The following is a 25352-nucleotide window of genomic DNA, read 5'->3' as shown; positions in this document are numbered from 1 at the left end:
TTTAATAACACAAACGTCTGGCAGATAATCTAATAAATCTTTTACGTAAATTGTACTTTTACGTAATTTATAGATAGCATGTACGGTTTTCTTATCAATTTTTCGAAAATTCAAATATATCAGTTCTAGATATTATTATTAGGAAAATTTTGGAAGCACTTACATATCAGCAAAATTTTAGAAGCACTCACATATGGTCGGTTGCCACGTGCGTACTTATATATGTATATGTATAGTGGAATTTTGCCTGACTTCTGTCATCTTTACGGCTGATGCTCACATCGGCTATATCCGCCGATGCTTGCGAATTAAGTGAAGCTCTTCCTGATGCAAAGCGACCATCAGTATCGCCTACTGTATTATGTGTACAAGCCATATCACTGCCAACAATTTTAACGAAGTGACAACATCGATCGCATAAAGTAGAGCTGATCTAATGCACTTCTAATTGTGTGTGTATATGTGTATGCATTTGCACGCTGCAACATTGAATTTTTACTCAGTAGAGATAGAAACGTAATAAATGAAGAATGGTTAGGTATTCCAGAAGCATAAAGGATTGTCCAAGTGTCAAGAAGAGATTTTTCTTTGGAATAATCCAAAGATACGAAGATTGACGCGAGAGTACGTTTTTTATTTTATTTTTTTTTTGAGAATTTTTACTCTCCACGTCACAAGAGAAGGGGAGAGCGAGACACGGATTTATATTTCTGACAAACTACGCATCACAAACTATCAATTCTGTTTATTTTCTTTAACTAGGTATTTATTTATTTTTTAAATCTAACACACGTGACGTATTAATAGAGTATTGTGTGTGTATTAATTAATATATATATATATACAACTAATAATTATATAAATTAACTAATAGTTGTAAATATTCTTACAATAGATTTAATGTCACAATAGAATTTAGAATTTTAGTATGTTGTAGTAATGATCAATAATTATTACTATTATTGTCTAATATTGCGAGTGAGATAAAGGATTTACGCGTCGAAGGATTATAAGAGAGTATAATATTCTTGCCATAGCATTAGCCCTTTATACACCGTAAATGCCAAGACGCACGTCAGGTTGCAGACTATTGATAATTAGAGCGAAATGTCATTAACTGCTTCTACAACATCTTCTAATAGAAATATATGCTATATTTGCTACAAAATTATACCTATCTCTTCTAACTGCGCTATATTCGAAACTTAATAACGCATTTTGGTTGTACGATATTAACATCTAGATTGTTGCAATAAAACAAACTTCAATGTATGAGAAGTATTAGAATAGAAGTTAATTATAAAAAATTAGATTTTACCTTATAAATGCTAACTTAGCATACAAATTATTTAAGTCATTAACTTATGGACAATTAATGGAAAATTATTTAGATAATTAACTTATAGACTGGCATGCAAAATTATGTAATTACTAAAAAATAATAAAAAAAACATATTAAAAATAACTATAGAAAAAGCACGAAAAACATATTAAAATAACCATAGAAAAAGCAAGAAAATAATTAATAATTAAAAATAATAAATAATAAAATTTAGTTATATATTGCACATATACAACGAAAACATTAAAACATTAAACTTTGACAGCTTTTATTTAGTTTTGCATCTGTAATCTACAATTAACACTATAACTTTCCAGTATACACGTGATCGCTTCTTATCATCTAGTGTTACTCATTATCATTGGTCCAGATTCCATTCTGAAACGTCAAGAAGTGCAAGCAGCGTTTTTTGTTCTCGATAAAGAACGCGCACTCCAATTGCAAATCAATAAAAACGATTACGGCCAATATTCTTCAATACGCCATACTTTCACATATACTCGTGCTGTGTATGACGCAATATTGTTATTAAAAAATTTAGTATTGTCCGACAAAAGAGGAGAAGTGTGTTAATTGTGTGACGCTTGATTTCTGTTTTATTTCTAATCGAGAATATATCCTTCTATATTACTTTCGAACTGGCAACCTAAATACTTTAAAGGTGCAAATTTTAAAAAGAAATCTGAAAACTGTGTGTAATGTAAGATCTATCATGACTCAAAAAATTTCAGTGATTTTAGGAGGTTTTCTTGATTTATTTACAGCTCACAGTTTGAATTTAATACTAATGCCACAGAATGTAAGATCGCCCTACAACGGTGATCGATGCTTGCTTGGCTACTCATATATCTTGATATCTCGAGAGCTCCGTAATTTGTTGTGGTCCAACCGTACAATTTATGTTGAATATTTGATCATAAGACATTATGTGAATTACAGTAATTTTAGATGTGTGCAATTGAGACATTTTGATTAATTAACACGAAGAAGAGAGATTTGATAAATAAACTTGAAAAAAATTAAAATTTTTTTGAATATTATTCTTAAACACTAGCTATTTATATACTCATTATCAATATATTTTTTTAGTAACATTATTAGATATTATGATTAAATACCTAATTTGAAAGAGTCTCAGTTGCAAAGAGAAATAGTTGAATAAAATTTCAGATGAAAAGATTAATTCTATATAAATATATTGAAAAGATAAACAATTTTTATAAAAATTATTTTATTATCACATTAGATTAGATTAGATATTTATATTATCAATGTAAATTTTATATTTCGAAAATAAGAAAGAAATAAAAAAAAAAGAATCAATAACTTGTACGTCATAACTAAAAGAAGTATAAAATTTTTAGGCCACAATGCAGTTATAAAAGATAAGATCTAAACAACAATGCTAGTGCAGTATTGTTTATGTTGAGTTTTAAGATGGAATGATATAATTTGTCATTTGTATATGTGTTTTTTACGAGCAGTAATTAAATTTATCTAATCTTATCCATGAGATTTTTGTTCTAACAGTCTTTTAATAACAGTGATAAGAATCAGAAACGCGTCTAATTAAAATCTAACGATAAGTTCTTTTGGCATTTTCACAGACATTGCATCGGACTGACTCGATGGTATCGCTTTGTTACCGATCACTTACGAGTTACATCACAGATGATAATCTCGTCGGACTGCAGAGTTTTCTCGAGAACAAACGAGTGCAGGTTGATGACAGAGATGAGGTAATTGTAGGCTACTTTAAAAGAGTCTCGAGGAAAACTAGAAATTTAATTCTCTTTTTTTCTCTTTTTTTTTAATTTTAGAACTCCAAAATCATTAAATTACGCAAGTACACGATATAAATAGATCTATATAAGATGTAAATACATGACAAAAGTTTTTTTATTACGTAGAAAATTCTAAAGAAGAATGGTATAAGGAATATATGTATATTGACATTAGATAATTCCTTTGGAATATAATATCGCGAATATGAAATATAATTATTATACGAAAAAAGTTTTCCTTTTACATATTTGTCGTGCTTGCTCTCGTGAAAACCCTTAGAAATTTTTTGACAAACTATTTGATAACTATTTGATAACTATTTTCTAATTACAGAATAGTAGTACCGCCCTCATCTTTGCAGCAACCAAAGGGAAAATACACTTCGTCCGAGAACTCATCAATCATGGAGCGGATGTTAATGCGGAGGACGCGGTTGGTACCTGTTGACGACAATATTTGAATTCATTCAGAATAGATTAAAATTCTAATATGCAAATTTCCGCATAATTCTTTCAGGATAATTGGACGGCATTGCTATGCACGGCGAAGGAAGGCCACACCGAGATCTGTCTCGAGTTGTTGGAGCACGGTGCCGATCTGGAGCATCGGGACATGGTCAGAGGAAGTTATATATCTTATTAACCTGGCCTAGTGCCATTAATTTAAATTTATAATTGAAAACTCGAGAATTGTCCTATTTTGCATCGAACAAATTAATAAGGCCAAGTTTCTTCTTTATTTTATATATAATTAATAATTATTTTTATCAATATAATTTATATAATATATATAATCAACATTTTTTATATAACGTAATATATATATTTTAATCTGATTATGTATACATTCTTCTTCGATTTTTAATTTGCATTTTTTTTTCTATCTTTAATACAAAAAGTAAATATAAAATTTAATGAAAACCATATAAATGTTTTTATATATTAAACGCTATTTTTATATATTTTTATAAATGAAAACGATATTTGAAGGATCGAGAACTGTCTTATTATAGGGTGGATGGACGGCCCTTATGTGGGCGACGTACAAGGGCAGGTCGGCGACGGTGACGATGCTGCTGGCGCGCGGGGCTGACGTCAACGCGCATGGAAATTTTCATATTTCCTCATTATTATGGGCCGCTGGCAGGGGTTATTCTGATATAGTGAAAGATCTCATTGCTCATGGGGCGAAGGTCAATGTCGGCGACAAGGTAATCGCTGGCGAGCCTATCACAAATCGATGGCATCGCGTTTAATATCGAGATATGACTTGTTCTCGTTATTTTTTTAGTATGGCACTACGGCTCTCGTGTGGGCTTCACGCAAGGGAAACGTAGAAATAGTTGATCTCCTTCTCAAGGCTGGAGCCAATGTCGATACGGCAGGCATGGTAAGAAATTTTTTTAAAATGAAAATTTTGTGGACAATAGATTCTAAATGGGTCAAAATTTTGACAGTAAAAAATTTTTTGGCAGTAAAAAAAATATATATACATATATATATATATATATATATATATATATATATATATGTATGTATAATAATTAAATATAATTATATATAATTAAATCTTATAGATCTTTTTCTCTTATTAATATATTAACATAGATTATCTATTATGAACAGAGAGAGAGAGAGAGAGAGAGAGAGAATCTTATATTTAATCTTATATATCATGATATAAAATTATTATATAATATAACATTTGAAAAACTCCGCTTTTAATATTGAAAATTTTCTATTGATATCTGTTTTTTTTTTTACAATTTTATTCGTAGTATTCGTGGACCGCCCTACTTGTAGCAACCCTTGGAAACCATGTGGAGGTGGCATTGCTACTATTGGAGCACAAGCCCAACGTGAACGCTCTAGACAAGGACGGTTGCACTGCCTTAGCGATAGCTTGCCGAGAAGGTCATCACGAAATAGCGAGCGCTCTTCTAAATGCCGGCGCTTATGTTAATATTCAGGATCGAGCCGGCGATACGAATCTAATCCATGCTGTTAAGGGCGGTCATCGAAGTGTGGTAGAGTCGCTGCTGAAAAAATACGCAGATGTCGACATTGCCGGGAAGGTACGACTGTACTCTTCTTTTTAATTCGCATATTTTCCTACACATTTTCCTACAATTTTTTTTAATTGAAAGAAGACATTACATTTTTCATCGATTATTACGAATATTCTAAATATTGACCATTCTACAATAAAGTCGGATCGTTACTCACATCGAGTTGACATAATTCCACACGAACGGAATATGCAAAGCTTTGAGCCAAAATAATCGATACCGAGATTCGAATCTCGGTACAATGGACGTTTTAGTAAGAGACGATTTCGTCTTGTGGTATCCGTAACTCACTTCGAGTTAGGTTCACGCGTGACTTTTCCGCGATTAACTAAAGAAGAAAGCTTATTTAAAATCGAACTAACAATTCCGTCCGTATATATTTTAGGATAAAAAAACCGCAACTTACATAGCAGTAGAAAAAGGCAATGTACCGATACTCAAATTATTACTAAACGCTAACCCAGACCTGGAGATTGCCACGAAAGACGGCGACACGCCTTTACTGAGGGCGGTGAGGTCGCGTAACGCCGAAATCGTGCAATTGCTTTTAGACAAGAAAGCCAAGGTCTCGGCTACGGACAAGAAGGGCGACACTGTACTGCACGTAGCGATGCGCGCGCGATCGAAAGCAATCGTCGAGATACTACTGAGGAATCCAAAGAATAGCCAGTTATTGTACCGTCCGAATAGACAAAGCGAGACCCCCTACAACATCGACGTCAATCATCCCAAGACAATCCTTGGACAGATATTTGGCGCTCGTAAGTTTTAAATCAGCATGGCCATTATTCTCAACGATACGTGACATATTTAATTTTCTAACAATTTGTAGAATAATTAACAATAAATATTATAATAAACATTATAGGACGTTTAAATACTAATGAGGATAATGAAAATATGCTTGGTTACGACTTGTACAGCAGCGCCCTAGCAGATATCCTCAGTGAACCGTCGCTTTCTACACCGATTACTGTCGGACTTTATGCAAAATGGGGATCTGGAAAGTCATTCCTACTGAACAAATTGAAGGGTATCGTCAAATAATTTGTAAAACTGATATTTAGAAGTTCTATTCCAGAATATTTACTTTTAGACTAATAAATATTTTTCATAAATTTCGGAGTCGATTTTTTCTTTGTAAAAAAATTTGTAAAAATTGTATCTTAATTTAAAATAAAATATTAATTTAATAGAAGGCCATCATTTCCAATTTTGAACGTTATATATATTTTATATTCTATGCAGTTAATTAAATATATATTTCTATATTTAAACATTAAAATACATATTGTAGTTTATTGTAGTTTATTCAAGCTCTGTGACTTTTATAAAATTAACAATAATTATTTTTCACAGAGGAAATGAAAAATTTTGCTCGACAATGGATCGATCCAGTATTCCAATTCTCTACCCTGCTCTTTCTAGTAGTAGCCCACGTATCTTTAGTAGTGGGTCTCACCATAGGTCTCGCATTACAATCATGGATCATTGGTCTATCGTGCGGGATAAGTTTGCTCATTATCGTTTATATCTTTCTGCTCCTTATTTGGTATGCCAATAAGAGGTAAGACTTAAGTGAAAAGAAAACAGAATATAATTTTTCATTCGATATTTTCATCAGAGACATTTTAATTGTAGGTACGATTGGTACTGGCCGTATAATTTTACAGTTGCGCTCACCACAAAATTGAATGCGCTGAAACTATTATTACAAGTCATCTTTTGTCATCCACCGGGTGGTCAATGTCACGATAGTATAGCGGTGCAGCCGATCAAATTTTACTTCACCGATCAAACTCGCGTAGGAACAACCGCCGCCGGCGAGAACGCAGTCGTCCAAATGGTTGGCTCGCTTTACGACTCGATTGAAAATGACTTTGGTTTGTTATCAACCAGGTTATACAGAGCGTTTCGGCCGAAACCGGACAAGTCGACGACCAAATGGAAATGGAGGCATCTATGTTGTTTGCCGTATATAATCATATTCGAATTCTGCTTTTGTAGTCTACTCTTCGGTTTATCGGTGCTCACAGTGTATTTTATAGACATATCGAGCAACGAGTGAGTAATTACCCATTTAAATGAATATAGATATACATTGCGGTTATATATATCTTATGTATTGAATCATATTTAGGCCCACGATAGATCGAGTCACTGCTCATATTATTATGATCACGATCGGTTTGGTTTTGGCCATCAGTATAATAGCGAATCTGTATACGTGGAGTAGAATATTAAAGGCGTTAGTTTTTTCACAAAGGAGACATCTTCAACGTAGCATTTCGAAACTAGAAACTCTAAAAAGTGAAGGATTTATTCAGACTTTGCGAAGTGAAGTCAGTTTAATGACGGAAATGGTAAATTATTTGTCTATTGATAATAATTAGAATTATTAATGTAATCTTTAATCATAATTCTTAAATAGGTCAAGTGCTTGGATAGTTTCATGGCTCAACAAAGTAGATTAGTCATAATAGTGGACGGTCTAGACAGTTGCGAACAAGATAAAGTTTTACTAGTTTTGGATGCTATACAAGCCTTATTTAGCGACAATGGATACCCCTTTGTCGTAATATTAGCGATTGATCCACATATAATAGCTAAGGTAAGCAGCTAGGACATTGTATTATCTACTTTAAGACTTCGAGAGTGATTCGATAATAATGAAGATTATTCTTCGACACAGGCGGTGGAGGTGAATAGCAGAAGATTATTCTCAGAATCGAATATTGGTGGTCACGATTATTTGCGAAATATGGTGCATCTGCCTTTTTACTTGCAAAATAGCGGCTTACGTAAAGTCAAGGTCGCGCAACAGACTGCTCAATATTGTAAAAAGACAGCGTGGACAGAAGCAGAGGAGAGCGTCAACTATACTGCGACTAGTACCATGCATCATTCGGTATCCAATAGGAGACTTAGTTCAGAATCGGCGATAATGAATAGCAACGAGAAATTGAAACCTCAGACTAGAAAGGGCAGTAGAAAATTACGATTGAGTGAATCAATCGCTAGCAGTATTGGCAGTAACTTAAATCGACTAGGCGGTGCGCAGGATCTTAACAAGATGCTACTCACTGACGATTACTTCAGCGACGTGAACCCGCGTAGTATGAGAAGATTGATGAATGTCGTTTACGTCACTGGTAATATTGCATTGAGTTACGCAATATAATTACACAACTTTATATATGATTATTTGGTGCATTATATCTTTGTATATCTTTTTTTCCTTTTTTAGGACGATTACTTAAAGCATTCCAAATTGACTTCAACTGGTATCATTTAGCTAGTTGGATTAACATTACCGAGCAATGGCCTTTCAGAACATCCTGGCTCATTCTTCATTACGATATGTACGAGGAAAGCCTAGACGATAACATGTCATTAAAAAGTCTTTACGATAAGTACGCGTCAATTATACCCCATTCTCTTTTTCTTTCCTTTCTTTTTTTATATTATTATTTCTTATATATTTATTAGAGTGCGACCGCAAATTCCGGTATCGAAGGAAATACAGCCGCTCCTCGAGATTGACAGAGATGAACGCAAGCTCGACGTCTTCCTCACTTTTCACCGATCTAGCTTGCTCATCAGCGATATGAAGATATTTTTGCCGTTCACCATCAATCTGGACCCTTATATCAAGAAGAAGATAAAAGAAGAACAACAAAGCGAGGAAGATGCAAATCTGTATAAACAAGGTGTCTGGCACGGTGTTCCGACTGAGCAATGGCCGCCGCACAGAGGCATGATGACGAATCGGCATATGAAACTTGTCAAACAATCTAGTTTGCAGGGATCCGTACCGCCAACACCATCCTGGGCTTACCAGCCAAGCTTAGAATGGCAAGCTCCATCTACTTGGATGCAAATACCTCCTATGGAACCAACACCGAAACCACTTTCCGCAACAACAACGTTACCGGTATGTAATTAATTAATTGTATAATTTTATTATTCTTACAATTTGGAAAACGCTGCTTTATTACTTATTCTTTATTCATAGTCCGAAATTCTTGAGACGAAACTCTCATCCTTATCAGTGAACGGAGTTTGCGATATGATCGACAAGATCGATAGTCTTAACTCGATTCAAGCACCGACGTACAAGCAAGTAGTCAAGGACAACAACATTAACGGTCGAGTTTTATTACATTGCGATTTGCAAGAACTAAAAAAAGTAATCTTTTATAACGCTTTATCTGTTTATATTTCAAAGAAAGAGAGGAGATTTCACATACGTACTTGTGTTTCTCTTTAGGTATTTAAAATGACTTTTGGGGATTGGGAATTGTTCCGTATGGTAATTGTATCGCTTAGAGAAATGGAACTCTCGTATTTCGGATACGAGGAGGGCCCTCGAAGTGTTCGATTTACTGTAGGATCTGAACAAATTTTACGCAAAGGTACGCTCGTTATCTATTTCTCTATGAGTTTCTTATTTAGGTTTCAATCAGTAATTTAATTTTCTTTGTTAGATCACGTTTTGCAAAATAATTCAATACGTATGCCTGCTCACGTAGAGAAAGAGAAAGGGCAATCAAGAACAGACGGATCGGTTCGTCGTGACCAAAATAAACAATCCATCATGGAAAAACAGGTATGCTACAGGTATTATAAAATCTATTAAAGAAAAATAATTGATATAATTATACAATATTAACAGTATATGTATTTATAAATAAATTAACGAAAATTTATATTACTAGTACTCAATAAAGATTAATATTGTAATTCTCTTGCTTACTCACACTTGCGCTCGGTATATTAGTTTCAGGTAAGAATTTGTTGTTAAAGTTTTAAGAAACATAATTTCACAAATTTTAATAATTTTATTTTGATATTATATGTATGCAGATTATATATATACACAAATGTGTGTGTGAGGCTTTAAAATCTGCTTTAAAAATCTATTTTAAGTATGTATATACATATTTCAGGTAACATTAGAGGAGCAAATGATTTGTGGAGCATTGCAGACCTTGAACGAAGAAGCTTGCGAAGATGTATTAGATGTGCCATCATCGACGGTGGCACCAACAACAGACTCACTTTCTTCAGGTGAGCCTACTTCCCTACCACTTACACTGCCTGTCGTCATAGTGCAAGAACCGTCGCAGTCTGATCCAAACAGTGACACCTCCGTTGAGTAGTGCTAACTATTAGTCTATCCGGTTTGAGATTAGGACACAATGACGATGTATATATTTGCCTAATATATCGCTCGCGTTGCATATATATATCGCAGAAAAGAGCATTTTTCGATATAACTTGTGCATCGAAAAACACAACGACTTCATGGTTCAAGAATTGTGCTTGCCAATTTATGATGTTAAAAAAAAAAAAAGAATAATATCAAGAATACTTACTTTCTCATTTTACAGCTTTATTTATACATCTGTATATATGCGTATATTCTGACAGAATATATTTATTCCAACAGTATTACTGAGAAAAGATTACGTAAATAGTGGTGATCGGAATTACAATAACAGTTATAAAAATGTGTTATTGTAAGATTTCCTAATTGTAAGTTAGAATGAACGGAGATTATCATTTTCATTAATAAAAACGATAATCTTTTTCACTTATAAAAATGGAAAAGATTATCTTTTTTAAAAAAAATATATAAGAATATTTCTTAAAGTGCCAATGCGAAAAAACAAAGTCATACATATCGTGCGACGAAGGTATCCAAATGAAGGCTATTTAATGATATAGATAAAATTATTATTGTATGCGTATTTGTAGAATTAGCGTAATATAATGCTCATTTTATAAGTTTAGTTTAATGTCGATGTATATCAGTGCCATATAAGCAAGAACTATACAAGATCGCACTATACATGAAAAAAAACCTTTGAAATTGTGCAGTGTTGGATGTAAACCATCCAATGCAATCGATTGTTTTAAGGAAAGAGACTTTCGCCAATCGATGATGTAAAATATTTCATTGCATTTGTAATATATAACATATGATATAAAAAAAGTAAAAATGTAAACAATGTGGCTATCGTAAAATTGTTCAGTGTTTTCTGTGAAGAATTCCTGTAAAAGACTGTGATAAATTACGCGTTATTACTATTGACAGAACAAATATTTCTTATAAAAAATGTTTATGCTAGTTGTGAGACACGAGTTACAACACGCTATATTTTTAAAATAATTATATATGTAATTATAGATAATCATATTTGGGCGATAATTAAAAATATTGTGTCCACATTATTCCGGTCCATATTATACTTCCTGTACTATGAATACACACGAATATTATTAGATTGTTAGTACTATGTTATATGAGCAGTATTATGTTATTACAAGAGGAAGTGGCAATAAAATTTTCTTGCAAACCCTCCAATCTGACATTATCTTCTTTGCAATTTCTAAGAAGCCTTCAATCGTATTCTCAATCGTAATCGGAGCGCTATTTCAAAGATTAAAGATTAAAAAAAAATTAAAGAATTAAATTGGAATTAAAACAAATATCTTTTTTTTTTTAACTTCAACAACTTGACATATTTCTACAAAAGTTTTTCTGAAAAAGAAGTCATTCATTTTTTTTTCAAAGATAACTTCATCGAATATCTCAGTAAATAACTATGCAAAAGGTTTAGAGAAAAATTTTCTAAGCGAAAATATTTAATTATATAGTACGATTAATTACACATGAAACAGTACGAAACAAATATGATCTAAACTTCTGTTTTTAGGACCCGTTGCCTCGGTTCATGATACGGACTACGTACTGCTTCAAGCCAGTCCGTTATTTCGCTGGACACCGATTAATGATGAACCGGTCAGCTCGGATGACAGTTCGCACGACTCCACCGTATTTCTTCCACGTACTAATTCTCAACGCAGCATCACGTCCCAACACAGCACGAGATCCGCCTGTTCGCACAAGCCCCCGAAAAAGACTGGCAGCAACATCAGCATCACCAGACCATCCTCGCTGTTTATCTCTCCGCCGCCGTCGCCGAAACCTGCGTTTAGATCCAAATCGACTGACGAGAGATACATGGGAAACAACATACCTCTGAAGACTACGTCGTCGGTACCTACTGAGAAGAGACGTTCCATCTCGACGTTGAACGATGAGATAGTGATAACGGTGTCTAGTTCCAGTATGGAGAAGCTATCGAAACTCAAGGATCGCCTGATTGGCATCACGCCGACGGAGACTCCTGATGTCGAAAGCGACGACGAGTCCACGCCACTGGTATCCGAGATATCCACGCCGACGCACTCGCAATCAGATAGCGTCTTCAGACATAGCGCGGAGAACAGCAGTTCGCCGTCGTCCAACAAGAGTTTACCGCGAGATAGAGAACGTTGTGTAGATGTAGATTACTCTGACACTGCGAGTCTTATGATACGAGAGTCCTCGAATGACGGGAAGCAATCGCCACCTCGTCAAGATACCAATGTGAAATGGGACAATCCAGAAACGCCTGTTTGACATCCATCTGACTTTCGAACACGCTCTAACGCGCAATAATTCGCGGTATACATTTGACTGATGTACAAAGTCTGAAGATGAAAAGATGACTAGTGTCTCCCAGAAAAGCCTATATGCGACATATGTACTTATGTTCTAATGATAAGTATTGAGATAAGATACCGATTTTTCATGTGTAAATAACGAATAGACAGTATGCGAGAGCTTTTACTATAGATAAAGCAATTAAAAACGTGTTCATCCGCTTAGTGGATCTGACGAGTAATGCCTTTTTGCGCATATTGTTATGTAATAATTCTTAGTTAGTTTAGCGAAATGATCCTTAAAACTCATATGATGCTGAAACGACATTCCGTGTAAATATTGATGCATTTAGGCGTGCAAATATTTATCAATATTTTTCTTTTTACTATTAAAATGTTCTAAAAAAGAAAGACAAAGAGCTCTTGCCAATGTATAGTGTGCATATATCCCGAACCTAATAATCAATTTACGTCAATTCGTAATGCAAATAGATGATTTAAAACTTAAAAAAATAATAAATGCTGAAAAAAGTATTTTAAAGAAAAGAGATAATCCGAACGACCAATAAATACTTTGTCTATTAGACTATCTATGCTTGGAATAATTTATAGAAGTATATTTAATACAATTCTATTGAATAAATGTAGATTGACTTATAACTTATATACATAGCGATTTACATATATCATTTTATCACATCTACTTTCAAGAATTTTTTTATAAAGAATTTAAATATTATAGTATTGGCAGGCATTTAATTAAAATGTATTCATTTTCATTTTAGCACTTTCAATGATATTTCATTTCTCATTAAGACTGATGATATATTAATAATGACAGAAAAAAGAGAGAAAAAACACAAAAAAATTTATTATAATAATGTGTGTTTCTTTTATTAAAAAGCAAAAATTATAATTACATAACAGTAAATATATAGGACACTTTAGGACGGAATACATCAGGGTATCGATAATTCAATATAATACTGTAAATATATATATGTATACATATGGATATATTAGCTTTGAAATTATAGTATACATATATATATATATATATATATATATATATATATATATATATATATATATGTGTGTGTACACTGTAAGCACACATACATATTTCTTGATATTAAATAAAATTTAATAAAATACATATTTAATCAAGTATGATATGTTGCAATATATCATAAAAAATGTTAAATATTGTATATACTAAATATAATATTAGTTTTATAGAAATGTAATGTGAAAGAAAATCAATTTAAGAGGAAGTTGTTTCCTCTTTCTATAACAGATATTCAAATGCTAATTAAATATACCGATGATCCCACTTGTAATTAAATGCATTGTTTGTATTAAATACTGCGTCATATCACTTCGACGCAGCACCTATATCGTTATTACGCGCGGGGCAATGGAATGCTATAATCATATATACAGGTTGACACATCCTGTATATATTTAATAACGACATAGTGTTTTGTAATATATCTATCATAATTCATATCAAAATTATGGCATGAGAGAAGAATATATATGAATCACAAAAAGGAACAAATAAAAAACATATATCTCAGGAGAATATAATATACTCTGCTATGTACATAAAAATTCGACTTTAATTTCATAGATGTGGAATTAAAAATGAATACATATATCATTATAGCTGCAAGATTGAGGCACAAATTGTGCTTTATCTAAGACTGGCGACGACTTGTATTGATTCTTTATTCGTTCATTGATTTTATTGTCATTTTAATATATATTATATATAAATATATTATCGACAAAAATGTCTCTTAAAAAAGTAGAATCAATATTACTAATTGAACTGATTAAGCATAGCAAATTTATGATTTCTCATGACTAAAAATATTTTTAAAGACTTATTGTTAGTCAGATCTATGTACTTTTACAAAAGAAATTATTTATATATATTTATAATTTATACGCTATTATATAATGGAGGAAAAAGATATAATACTTTTATATTTTTATATAATCAGTCGTAAAACAAATACGGGATCTTCTTTATTTGCTAATATTTGCATAATCGCATATTTGTTCATCGTGTTAAATTTTAAGGCACAGTGATTAGTAGTACAAAAACACTACTTTATAAATGCACGGATTCGATCAATACATATTGTCCTATGGAATATGTAAGTCTGTTCGTTTTAACTATATTCTGTCTGTATATTTAAAACGAAATGAGCGATATGCTCAGGAAGAAAAAAAATATCAAATTATAAAAAGAAAATGCATGTAGTTAAAACGAGTAGACCTTTTGCTTATATACTTATAATATATATTGGCAGGGGCGATAAGGACACTTATTTTATCAACGTGTAAAGTTAAGCTCTTAGCTTAACACGCACTGTAGAATTAAGGAATGTTTGTGGTGCTATACATATAGAAATTTGCTTCATTACGTAAATCCTTATGTGGTCGTCATAAAATGACCCTTATTAACTGACATAGAAATTTATAATAATGACTTAAACAATGCCTTTCCAATGGTATGCTGCTCCTGCATACTTAAGTACAACTTAGAATCCTTTCGGATAAGAAGTATTTTTTTAATAAGTAGTTCACTTTTGTGTCCAATTTTAATCATCATCACTAACATTATGCATTCTATAAGCGCATCAAATAAAAGAGATGCAGGCAGTTCGAGGAAGATCAGAATAAATATATATGTTGGTGCTATTTCCTCGCGCGTTGTACATTAACATTATATTTCCTTTGTACTTAATAAATATTTTATAACTGTGTGGTAATTACCGTCTTTCTTGTGATGACTGTATGTTTAGTTGGTGTTTGATCAGGTGTTGGACTTTGCGACGGATCTGCTACTAACCAGGGACTAATATCTGATGCCGCTTGACTTTCATCCTACAGAAATAAAGATTCCTTTTAATATAATATTCAGGTAAATTTTCTTGGTTATTGTTATTATTAAACTGTAATATTATAATATTATACTATTATACTATTGATTTTAAAAATATTATAATATTATAATATTATACTATTGATTTTAAAAAAATGCTGATTATGTTTGCGCAGTTGGAGTGATGCCAATGATAGAACTTGAATGTGTGTTTAAAATACTAAATTAGAACAATGTTTAATACATTGCACAAAGACTTTCACATGAGGGACGAAACAACTTCTCATTACGCGCTTTCATCAATAAGTCTAAGACTTACTGCCCAAAATAAAAATGTTCTTGTCTTTCTTCCACAATTACCACTCAACAATAAATATCTTAGACTTGTTTTAAGAGTAAGTCTTCTTAGTAAAACTAGGATACTTATGTAATAGACGGGACGCAATAGCTGGCTTGCAAGCGTAAAAAGTATCACTGACCTTGTGTGTGAGTGTTGTAGTAGTCGTCTGTATCTCTTCGGTTTTTACAACACGTGCTCCAGCTTTTTCCGTATCCGCCTCGACCTTCTTCTCTGTTGTAACTGGCTGTAAATCTTTGAAGGGATTGAGTATTCCTAAGAATGGATTCGAGTCTATAAACGGATTTGTATTCTTTTTCTTATCGTCTTCCAGCTTCACTTCCTCCTCGGAAGTTACTTCATGTGTATTAGACGTGTCATTAGTAGTATCGTTAGTAAATGGATTGAAAGGATTTTGTGATTGATTCGATACTTTTGGACTTAACGGTGTCGTCTTTTGTTCGATCTGCCCCCAACTATCCAGCGAAAAATGTGTTACAGTTACAGCATCGTCTGTAGAAGGATTATTTACTGCTGTCGTCGCGCCGCTTACGGAGAGAGTCAGTTTATCACCGCCCTATTAGGTGGAAAAAGCAAGAAAGCAAATACATATTATAGCTGGCAACTAGCTGGCAAAAGCAAACAGAATAAATGTGTAAACACAAACAACGGAATAATATAAAATTATTATTTAATAAGCTTCTAACATTTAAAACTTTATTATAAAATATTGAATAATACAACTTTGAAGTAAAATAAAGAAAAGAATGAAATAAAATGGAAAAAACATATGATAATTATATATAAGATGTGAACAATATGAAAATAAAGCAGGACAAAAACTATAAAAATGCGAATAAAAGTTTGACGAGGATTACCACGGAGACGATGGTCGCAGCATCCGAATGTTGATTCTTCTTCGCGATCGCTCCCGCTACGTCTGTAGACGTGATGGAAACCAAATTCGAGTTCTTGCCCTGCTCAAGAGTTGCTTTCAGTATGTTACATTTTAAAGATTCTGGCGGAATCGGCGTTCGAGGAGGTAACGTCAACGTTCCACCCACTTGGTTATTAGGTACTAGTTGCACATGATTGGCGATAGTTTCGACCGTTAAACTGGTCTTCATAGGCTCTGATTCTTTCTCACTACTGACAACTGTCGTTTGATTCCTGGCTTCCAGAGGTTGTTGATCTTTAGCGAGAGATTTTAGCAAAGAATCTACCAAAGGCGACGACGTGCCCTGAACACTTGACGAGTCCGTACTGGATTTTGTACTGGACTTACTTGGCTGACGCTGCAAGGGTTCTTCTTCGGCTGAAAACATTTATAAAATTCATCCTTATAAAGTCTGACACAAAAATGATGTGTCCAACAAAATATTCTGCTTAACAAAATATCGTTAAGATTGAATTTTGAAAAACGAGGCTACATGTATGACAAGCATAATACATTTAATACAAGCATAATACATTTGTATAATACATTTTGCTACATCTCACCTGGAGGAGGTGCTGGCTGTGGTTGTTCTACTTGCTGCTGCTGACGTTGTCGTTCGCGAAGAACGTGACTTTGTCGGCGCGCGTACCTTTGGCTCGGTCGCCGTTCGAATTGTACGGTACGGCGCGCTCTATTCAGCTGCGTTGTCTGAAACTCCGTCTTACCGCTATAACGGAAACGCGAACCCATGCGAAAGAAGTTTTGACGGCCGTTGGCGCCCTTGACCGGCGCACGTAGGCGGAAGAACGCGTGATGCTCTACCGCGCATTTCCACAGATGCTTGCAGGCTTTTTCATTCACCAATCTAAACACGAAGGTGTGCTCCTGTTCGCCTCTGCCCTCGTCGTCCTCCTCCACAACCACCAGCGTTAATTTCTTCTTCTTGAAATCTAAACGGCCGATTTTCGGCCAGAAGAAGAGCCCTATCTTCTGTGTGCCTTCGAAAACCAGAATCCCGGTTGGAGTTAATCCCAAAGAGTACTCGCAGGCGTCCTTTCCGAGGACGGTGTGCATGTCGACGCCATACATATCCAGCCATTTCGCTTTGCTAAGATAGGTGGATTCTGCTTGAGCCGGACTAAGACCAATACACTTGGTATATTCCTCCAATATCTCCAATTCCATTTGCTCTGTTTGACCTGGCACGAAACGGAATTCCGAGACAGTCGCAGCACTATGTGTAGTGGCATCATAGTCTCCTAGTTCAGCTAGAAAAAGAGTTACATTTTTTAATATATGTAATAATCATTTGCTATATTGTAATAATCACTCTAATGAAGATTATAGTTTAATTTTAATTGGAAGACATTGTTTAAGTACTCACATTGAAGAGCCAGAGCAGCTAATTGAACTGTAACTTGGTGAGGACACTGAAGCTTGCCTTCCAAAATATCTTGCTTTAATTGCAAGAAGAATTGGTATCGTGTTAACTCCTCACGCAGTGTGTTTGGTTCTGAAGAATAAAACTTTACTTTTAATCTAAGTGTATATGGTGGTCCAATTTTGACTTGCTTTTTAATAGGTTTTGTCGGATCCAACCAATGTTGAACATTATTACTATCTGTATACTGCAGTCCAAAATAATCTTTTTCTATTAAATCTAAGCTATAAAATACTTGTTCATATAAGTCACTAGCCAAGGCCTTTTTCTGCAAAAGAAAACAATATTATAAAAACGTACTGTGTTATAAAAAGTTTTTTTTAATAAAATTAAATATAAAAATGTAAAATTAAATAAAAGACAATGATAAATAAAATAATAAATAAATAAATAAAGAAGATTTAGTATCAAACAAAAAAAAATAAAAAAGATAAATCATCACATAATATTATAAAATAATATTCTCACTGTTAATTACTGATGATAATTAAATAAACTCTACATATTCTTTGTATTATAAAAATATGTACATGTAGATAGATAATTCATCGATATGGCTCATTAACCAGTTTTTTTCCTTCTTTTTCTATGCATAAAAAAACTTACTGATAACTCTATAGACAAATCCGTGCCATCCAACAGCACCACCCTGCATTGCACGACATTCTTGTTGCTGGGCAATCTTTGATTTTTGATCTGCGACGAAGCGGTCTGGCCACTGACGCTTCGCGCCCTTCGCCGCGACAAGAATCTCAACATTATGGCCCTTCACCCTTCGAGCTCGCGAGAGTGCGGGACGCGTGATCGTTGATCATCGACCTGTCGATGAGACGCCCGCGCTTCGTGATCCGCTCACTCACTCTACCTTTATATTACTATCGCGATAACGCGATGGCACGAACAACGCAATTGCTAAAAATTTCTCGTTCCGATCTCGCAGCATCCAATATACTCTGCTACATTCTCCGCTCCTTTAGAATTATGCAGGATAGCCAAAAATTGTGCAATTGCAACAGACAGATCCGTTCGTACATCCGCGGCGAATTCCATGAATCCAATGAATCCGACCAAACATTGACGTACAAATAAATTTATATATCAATGGGACGAAATCGCAACAATATCTATGGTTGATCCAAATAACGGATACTTATGCACCTGAATCGCCAGATGGCGAGCTGAAACTGAAGTTTACAACCACAGACGTATAAATATATAGACAGACAGAGAGAAGCCTGAAAAGAGCTGCTAACGCTAGCGCCAACTGGATCTGCACTCCTCAAAAAAATTAACGGAATAAGGGTGATTCCACAATATCTGTCGTAAGTCGGATGTCGGAAGAGTTGACCAATCATATTCGATTATTCTTCTCTAAAGTCAACTATGATTGGTCAATTCTTCCGACATCCGACTTATGACAGCTATTATGGAACCAGCCTTATAATATATATTAAACATAATTACGATCTGCTAACTTGACGTCCAATACATTTTTATTATTAAAAAGAAAATATTATTTCCTAAATATTAAAATAATTTTCCTAAACTCCCCCAAACGATTCCTAAATTATATAATAAAGAATAATGTACGATAATAATATAAACCTAATATAATATTTTCCGTGTACTTTTCAAATCCGCACAATTATGGATTTAGCACGGACATGAACCAACCAGTTGTTTTACCATGGCACCAAAAAATGAACTGACCATGTAGTTCTGATCACTCTAAAATGGATCTAGATGGCGTTAACGTGTTACAAAAGCGTCGTATAAAAAATGGCGGCCTGGCTACTATCAGGCTTCTCTCTAGTCTCTAGTTGTATGAAAAAATGACATTTCTGCTTGCTACTTTCAGGAAAGACTTTGTTCATGAATTTTATGTGGTTATGTAAATATAAACATGTATCCTAGTCAATACATGGCATAAACAGTAACGTACAAAAATAGTCTAATTGATTGTCAGTTATGCTAGGTTAAATTAAAGTACAGTATTGATTTTAATTAAATGTAAACAGAAATGATATCTTTTTTATTTTTCTTCAAGTAATATAATATTTGTACGTGTTTGTACTATATTCTAGTATATGCAGTCAATGTGAGCGATAAGTGATGTTTCAATTATTTGAATTGTGAATTGCAATATATTTTATAATTCACTGAAGTAATCTGGTAAAAACGACGAAAATGGTAGAAATAGTGGAGGACATGGATAATTTGGATGATAAACTATTTAGTAGTACATTTAAGAGAAACCCATCTACAGAAGATGGCAAAAAAAAGATTACATTTGCAGGTTTAATTTAACAATAAATATATACATATATATCATCTAAGTTTAAAAAAGAAAAATACTTGATTCACATGCATTTAATAAAATATTTTTATATAATTGTTATTTTTTATTTTATAGATGAAGATGATCCATTAACTGATTTGCTAGCTGATAAAGATTTTTCATCAGGGCAAAAGAATTTGGTAGCAGTAAGAGATAAGAGTATAATAGATGATTTGTTCAATAAAAAGATTTCCAATGAGTCATTATCAAGTTTAAAACCAGGTGAAAAGGAAAGCTTGACATCTGCATTAAGTGCTACAGTATATGATAAGTCAAAAGTAACAGATGAAAAAGCTAAAAAATTGTCACTGATGCAAGATTTGTTTGGAAATACATTGCACATCTCGCCATCAAACGAATCAAATATTAGTAAAAAATCTGTATCAACCAAACAAGGAATCATACAGCATGCAACTGAACCTAGGATACAATTGCAGCATTCGACTTATGCACCGACAGCATTTGGAACAAGAGAGCCACGTAGAAGCAAAAGAACTTCAGAAATTATTAATGACCCTTTAGGATTATTCTCTTTGGGCACAATATCAAATCAAACTGAGAAAACTGTAACACATGTACATGTTTAAAATGATGATTTATAATAATATTTAATTTATTTTCTCTATATTTATGCTTAATTTTTTTTTATTTTATAGTCAGAAGAAAGACGTACAGTATCTGCAGACTTAAGTAGACAGAAATCTGAAACTAAACAATATTTACCAGATTGGTTGGAACCTAAAAAGACAATAGGAAATAAAAATAGTAACTATGTTCAAGATAAAATAACACCTGCTGAAGAATTATTCAATAGGCATAGAAGATTGAGCTCTGATAATATTGTTCAAGAAGATGAGACAAGAGTAGTTGAATCACTGCCACCTGAGAAAAAAGAATTGACAAAATCATTAAATAATCAAAAAATTGAAATAAATGAAAATGAAAAACGAAAGATTGAAGAAGATTATCATAAAGTAAGAGATATAATTTTTTTTAAATTTGTAGTTGTAATTAATTTCTGGAACATTTATATATATATATATATATATATATATATATATATATAATTTTATATTCTGTGTGCAGTCCAACACAATAGATGTTTCTCCTGTTACAAATAAAAATTCAGCAGATGCATATGGCAATTTAATTCGCAAAGATGCAAGTTGTGAAAATATGATTCATAAACTAGAGTTAGAAAACTCTCATTTAACAGTAACAATGCGTAGTTTAAACGAAAAATATGAAAATGAGATAATGATTTTAGATGAATCATATAAGTAAGTAAAATTATTATTTTTTTGCAATTAGTAGTAGTATAAACAACTTGTTTTTAATTATTTATATAATTTTTTAGACGGCAAATAGGATTCTTGCAAGAAAGAACAGATACATTGGAAAAAAGAATGCAACAGGAACTTGAATGTTTAGAAACAGATTATGAAGCAAAGATTGAAAAATTAAAAAATGAAAAAATGCAAATTGAATCATTTTATAAAGAAGAAATACAAAATTTAAAAGTATGAATTTTTTAAATGTATTAAAATTATATCATAAAGTATAATTGAAGATCTGCTGCTGTTAATATTAACTTTAATTATTATTTTATTTAGAAGGAGCATGCACAACTTATAGAAGAAATTTACGAACGCCATTCTCAAAATACAAGACTGTTGCAGAAAGAACATTTTGATACAATAGAGAGTATATTAAAAATGAGAGAGGTGGAGAATCTAGCTATGACAACCATAGCAACTCACAAGACTGATATGCAAAATTTGTTACAAAAAGCTGATTTTATTGTAGAAAATTTAAAAAATGTGCAAGAAAAGACTGATCATAGAGATGACCAAAGCATAAAGTTAAGAGAATATTATTTAAAAAATCAGGAAGAAGATATGCAAAGTATGTTAAAATAATGTTTTAAGATACATTTAGATAAATGATTGTAAATAGTATACATTTAGTAATGTATTCTATGTTATAATAGTATTATACATTTTATTCACTTTACATAATATTGTTGCAGCACGAAATGTAGAAATAAAAAAACAACAGGAGTTACTCATGGAAGAACGTGATAAAATAATGAAAGTAGCAGATAGATTAGATTCACATGTTGCACATTTGGTGCTTGAATTAGAGAAGAAAAGTACTATGCTTAATGAAGCATTGGAAATATTAAAAAAAAGAGAACAATCTCTGTCACATGAAAGAGAATTGTTTGAAGAAAAAGTACAATGGGAGTATAATCATTTACAGGTAATTACCTGATATATCCTTAATATTTGAGATTAAAATTATAAAAACTGCATTATTCAGAAATTTTATCTATATATATGTATACAATATTATAAGGCTTTAAAAGAATCTTGGTTTAATGAACAAGAAAAACAATTGAAGCTCTTAACAAAGGAGAAAGAAGTTATTGCAGCTAAAAAAAGACAATATGAAGTTTTAAGGACAATAAAAACTAATTCGGATAATATTACAAAGATAGAGGTAAATTAAAAAGATATATTCAGATATGCAGAGTGCAAATATATTTTTACAAAATATTTTTTAGTCGGCTGCTGCTATAAAAACAGCTCAAGACGCTACTATGCTGGCGAATCAAGAACGATTGAAATGGCAAGAAAAAATCAAATATCTCGAAATACAACAGCAGGCATTACAAGAAAAAGAATACCGACTGTTAGCACGTGCCAAAGATATCGAAAATTTTACACAAGTAATAGTTTAAAAAGTTACATAATATATAGTGTTATATAATACAAACATATTACAGTTAAATTTATTATAATTAATTCTTTCTCAGGTAGCATTTACGAAAAATGAAGAAGCCGTCAAAGCCCTGAAAGAAGCTCGTAACATCGAAAATGAGTACAAAACTAAATTTAACCCTAATTTTGACATATTTGAAAAATTTAATTCAACAAAGTAAATGCACATGACAATGAAGTAATCTTAATAATATAGAATATATAATTAAATGTTTGCATTTTTTAGTGAAAAGTTGACTTTGACAACTGCTCAATTGGAGAAATCAGAAAAAAATACCAATATTCCATATAATGCAAACAGGCAAACATTGTCTAATCAACAACATGCGTTTCAAGTTACTACTCATTTTACAGTAAGAGAATAATTACATTTTAAGTGAATTATTGAATAGTTTAATAACATTTTACAAAAATATATATTTTTTTTTCAGGAAGTTGTAGATCCACAATTAGTAATGTTGAAATTGAATCTGGAGAATCAACTAGATGATATTCATTATATATGACTGCCATGAAACTTTCAATATAACACTTAATAAATATGTATCTTATACTTTTGTTTGATATTTTGCATATTCTACAGAACGGATAATAAATATTAATATATTATTTAATAGTTGTTCCACTGTCCGTTGACTCACCACTAAAAGTCAAAGTTGTACTTTCACCTGAAAATGATAATCTTTTCTTACTATATCTCAAATTAATTATTTTACTTTCTAAATTAGTATATTATTTTCTATTTATTATTGAACAAAACTATATATTATTATACATTGAAATATACACTAAAACTTTAATGATTAATAAAAATGCTGAAAAATTAGACATTACCATCTATATTATCACTAGTATCTATCATGCATTGTTGAAGTACTGCTATATTATCTTTCAATGTTTCTAATTGTGAAATATTATGTTTTATTTGATATAGTTCATTTCCTACAGTTTTGATACATGTTTCCTAAAAAAGAAAGAAGAGATTATTTAGATGTATTTTCTTCCCAATATTTTATGTATAAACAATTTCTGACATTTACCACAGTGTTAGTAAGCTGTAAAATATCCATATTATGGTCCTTAACATTGGTGAATGTTTTATAAGTATCTCCTATATTATTCAAGAATTCTATTGTATCAGTGAACATTACTGTCAGATCTCTGTAAAAAAAAAAATATCAAAGTTGCACCATATTTAAAAAGATCTGAAAGGAAAGGAAAATTCTTACGTACTGTGCATAATCATGTGAAACAGGCAACCCTGAAATGTCATTTGAGGATTGTACAAGTTTGTGTATAGAGTGTCTGTGCCCTGTAATTACAGCAAGATGTTTTATAATATTTTCCTTCATTAGTTCTCTTTCCCCTGTGAACAATTTAATATCTGCTAATGTAATCATAATAATCTTATATATGTATGTGTGTAGGAAAACATTTACTATAAAAAAATTAAAAATGATAAAGGATGCATATACTTTTCAAGTTTTGTAATTCCTTCACCAATTTCTTATGCTCATCAGATGGTACATCAAGACGTTCCAATTCGCATTGATTAACGAGTCTCTTTTGCTGCACAATCTTTATAAAACGTTCTATGTCTTCCATATTATAAATTTGTATAAAGGCAAAAAAAATATAAGTTTTTAAACAAACTTATATTTTTAAATAAACTTATTTAGATCTTATATTATCAGAGAAAGGAGCTTGAAATAACTAGTGTTTTTTCGCGAGATTCAATATTCAATGTTCTGTAAACCACAAACTTATATATATATACAGAAAGAAGCTTGAGGTCTTTACACGTAAAAAAGTAAGGATGTAAATCAACCAATCATAGTGCGTAGTACTGCGAGTCGGTAATAAAATAGTTATTAGTTACAATAAAACTAAATACATTAAAAATTTTTTATAATAAAACAATAGTTAGATGA

General features: G+C 32.2%; 4 protein-coding genes and 1 long non-coding RNA gene across 17 annotated transcripts in view; 2 read left to right on the top strand and 3 right to left on the bottom strand.

Moving 5' to 3' along the window:
* Arms (Ankyrin repeat-rich membrane spanning) overlaps positions 1 to 12666 on the top strand; it is a 36249-nt gene extending 23583 nt beyond the window's left edge. For all 8 annotated transcript variants that reach the window (XM_072910966.1, XM_072910961.1, XM_072910964.1 and 5 more), the window contains 20 exons: positions 2950 to 3081; positions 3461 to 3559; positions 3644 to 3742; positions 4140 to 4337; positions 4418 to 4516; positions 4905 to 5201; positions 5581 to 5956; positions 6064 to 6228; positions 6555 to 6762; positions 6837 to 7259; positions 7336 to 7558; positions 7627 to 7806; positions 7888 to 8347; positions 8443 to 8608; positions 8685 to 9129; positions 9211 to 9384; positions 9466 to 9610; positions 9683 to 9804; positions 10145 to 10265; positions 11918 to 12666. In XM_072910966.1, the coding sequence (XP_072767067.1) occupies positions 2971 to 3081; positions 3461 to 3559; positions 3644 to 3742; positions 4140 to 4337; positions 4418 to 4516; positions 4905 to 5201; positions 5581 to 5956; positions 6064 to 6228; positions 6555 to 6762; positions 6837 to 7259; positions 7336 to 7558; positions 7627 to 7806; positions 7888 to 8347; positions 8443 to 8608; positions 8685 to 9129; positions 9211 to 9384; positions 9466 to 9610; positions 9683 to 9804; positions 10145 to 10265; positions 11918 to 12666 (4860 nt within the window). In that variant the 5' untranslated portion in view covers positions 2950 to 2970. The remainder of the gene's footprint in view (positions 1 to 2949; positions 3082 to 3460; positions 3560 to 3643; positions 3743 to 4139; positions 4338 to 4417; positions 4517 to 4904; positions 5202 to 5580; positions 5957 to 6063; positions 6229 to 6554; positions 6763 to 6836; positions 7260 to 7335; positions 7559 to 7626; positions 7807 to 7887; positions 8348 to 8442; positions 8609 to 8684; positions 9130 to 9210; positions 9385 to 9465; positions 9611 to 9682; positions 9805 to 10144; positions 10266 to 11917) is intronic.
* LOC140676190 (uncharacterized) lies at positions 10723 to 12409 on the bottom strand. Its single transcript, XR_012048541.1, has 2 exons — positions 12270 to 12409; positions 10723 to 12190 (listed from the first exon to the last, which is right to left on the bottom strand). It is a non-coding gene; the product is annotated as an uncharacterized lncRNA (long non-coding RNA).
* A 1635-nt stretch (positions 12667 to 14301) lies between the features above and the next one.
* Yrt (erythrocyte membrane protein band 4.1-like yurt) lies at positions 14302 to 19476 on the bottom strand. Of its 2 annotated transcripts, XM_072911372.1 has the most exons (6): positions 18907 to 19470; positions 18244 to 18568; positions 17423 to 18127; positions 16801 to 17237; positions 16065 to 16499; positions 14302 to 15587 (listed from the first exon to the last, which is right to left on the bottom strand). In XM_072911372.1, the coding sequence occupies exons 1-6, from the start codon at positions 19057 to 19059 to the stop codon at positions 15456 to 15458; spliced, it is 2187 nt and encodes a 728-aa protein (XP_072767473.1). In that variant the 5' UTR covers positions 19060 to 19470; the 3' UTR covers positions 14302 to 15455. The 2 variants fall into 2 exon arrangements, with proteins under 2 accessions (XP_072767473.1, XP_072767474.1); XM_072911373.1 differs by lacking the exon at positions 16065 to 16499 and having other exon boundaries at positions 18907 to 19476.
* Positions 19477 to 20079: 603 nt separating this feature from the next.
* Positions 20080 to 23974, top strand: Twy (fas-binding factor 1 twitchy). 4 transcript variants are annotated; one of them, XM_072911088.1, is made up of 13 exons: positions 20080 to 20286; positions 20385 to 20596; positions 20714 to 21213; positions 21295 to 21612; positions 21725 to 21918; positions 21996 to 22158; positions 22252 to 22543; positions 22668 to 22900; positions 22997 to 23140; positions 23205 to 23369; positions 23457 to 23521; positions 23648 to 23774; positions 23853 to 23974. In XM_072911088.1, the coding sequence occupies exons 2-13, from the start codon at positions 20488 to 20490 to the stop codon at positions 23925 to 23927; spliced, it is 2385 nt and encodes a 794-aa protein (XP_072767189.1). In that variant the 5' UTR covers positions 20080 to 20286; positions 20385 to 20487; the 3' UTR covers positions 23928 to 23974. The 4 variants fall into 4 exon arrangements, with proteins under 4 accessions (XP_072767189.1, XP_072767186.1, XP_072767187.1 ...); XM_072911085.1 differs by having other exon boundaries at positions 23457 to 23578; XM_072911086.1 differs by having other exon boundaries at positions 20080 to 20310; positions 23457 to 23578.
* LOC140676223 (uncharacterized) lies at positions 23165 to 25247 on the bottom strand. Of its 2 annotated transcripts, none has more exons than XM_072911090.1 (5): positions 24897 to 25247; positions 24655 to 24805; positions 24462 to 24582; positions 24256 to 24385; positions 23165 to 24089 (listed from the first exon to the last, which is right to left on the bottom strand). In XM_072911090.1, exons 1-5 carry the CDS (start codon positions 25024 to 25026, stop codon positions 24028 to 24030), a joined length of 594 nt encoding a protein of 197 aa, XP_072767191.1. In that variant the 5' UTR covers positions 25027 to 25247; the 3' UTR covers positions 23165 to 24027. The 2 variants fall into 2 exon arrangements, with proteins under 2 accessions (XP_072767191.1, XP_072767193.1); XM_072911092.1 differs by having other exon boundaries at positions 24655 to 24787; positions 24897 to 25225.
* Positions 25248 to 25352: the final 105 nt, after the last annotated feature.

Source organism: Anoplolepis gracilipes, chromosome 2 (genome assembly GCF_047496725.1).
Source record: "Anoplolepis gracilipes chromosome 2, ASM4749672v1, whole genome shotgun sequence".
Classification (NCBI taxonomy): domain Eukaryota; kingdom Metazoa; phylum Arthropoda; class Insecta; order Hymenoptera; family Formicidae; genus Anoplolepis; species Anoplolepis gracilipes.
This window is presented reverse-complemented; position numbering and strand designations above follow the sequence as displayed.

What these genes read in the sequence shown, in the direction of transcription:
- Yrt (XM_072911372.1), bottom strand. Translation starts at nt 19,059, where the DNA reads ATGTTGAGATTCTTGTCGCGGCGAAGGGCGCGAAGCGTCAGTGGCCAG. An exon ending in AGCTGCTCTGGCTCTTCAAT is followed by an intron (nt 18,128 to 18,243) that starts GTGAGTACTTAA and finishes CTCTTTTTCTAG; the next exon opens with CTGAACTAGGAGACTATGAT. An exon ending in CTGCGACCATCGTCTCCGTG is followed by an intron (nt 16,500 to 16,800) that starts GTAATCCTCGTC and finishes TCCACCTAATAG; the next exon opens with GGCGGTGATAAACTGACTCT.
- Twy (XM_072911085.1), top strand. Translation starts at nt 20,488, where the DNA reads ATGGTAGAAATAGTGGAGGACATGGATAATTTGGATGATAAACTATTT. An exon ending in AAGAAATACAAAATTTAAAA is followed by an intron (nt 22,159 to 22,251) that starts GTATGAATTTTT and finishes TATTTTATTTAG; the next exon opens with AAGGAGCATGCACAACTTAT. An exon ending in ATATCGAAAATTTTACACAA is followed by an intron (nt 23,370 to 23,456) that starts GTAATAGTTTAA and finishes ATTCTTTCTCAG; the next exon opens with GTAGCATTTACGAAAAATGA.
- LOC140676223 (XM_072911090.1), bottom strand. Translation starts at nt 25,026, where the DNA reads ATGGAAGACATAGAACGTTTTATAAAGATTGTGCAGCAAAAGAGACTC. An exon ending in GGAATTACAAAACTTGAAAA is followed by an intron (nt 24,806 to 24,896) that starts GTATATGCATCC and finishes TTACATTAGCAG; the next exon opens with ATATTAAATTGTTCACAGGG. An exon ending in GTTTCACATGATTATGCACA is followed by an intron (nt 24,583 to 24,654) that starts GTACGTAAGAAT and finishes TTTTTTTTACAG; the next exon opens with AGATCTGACAGTAATGTTCA.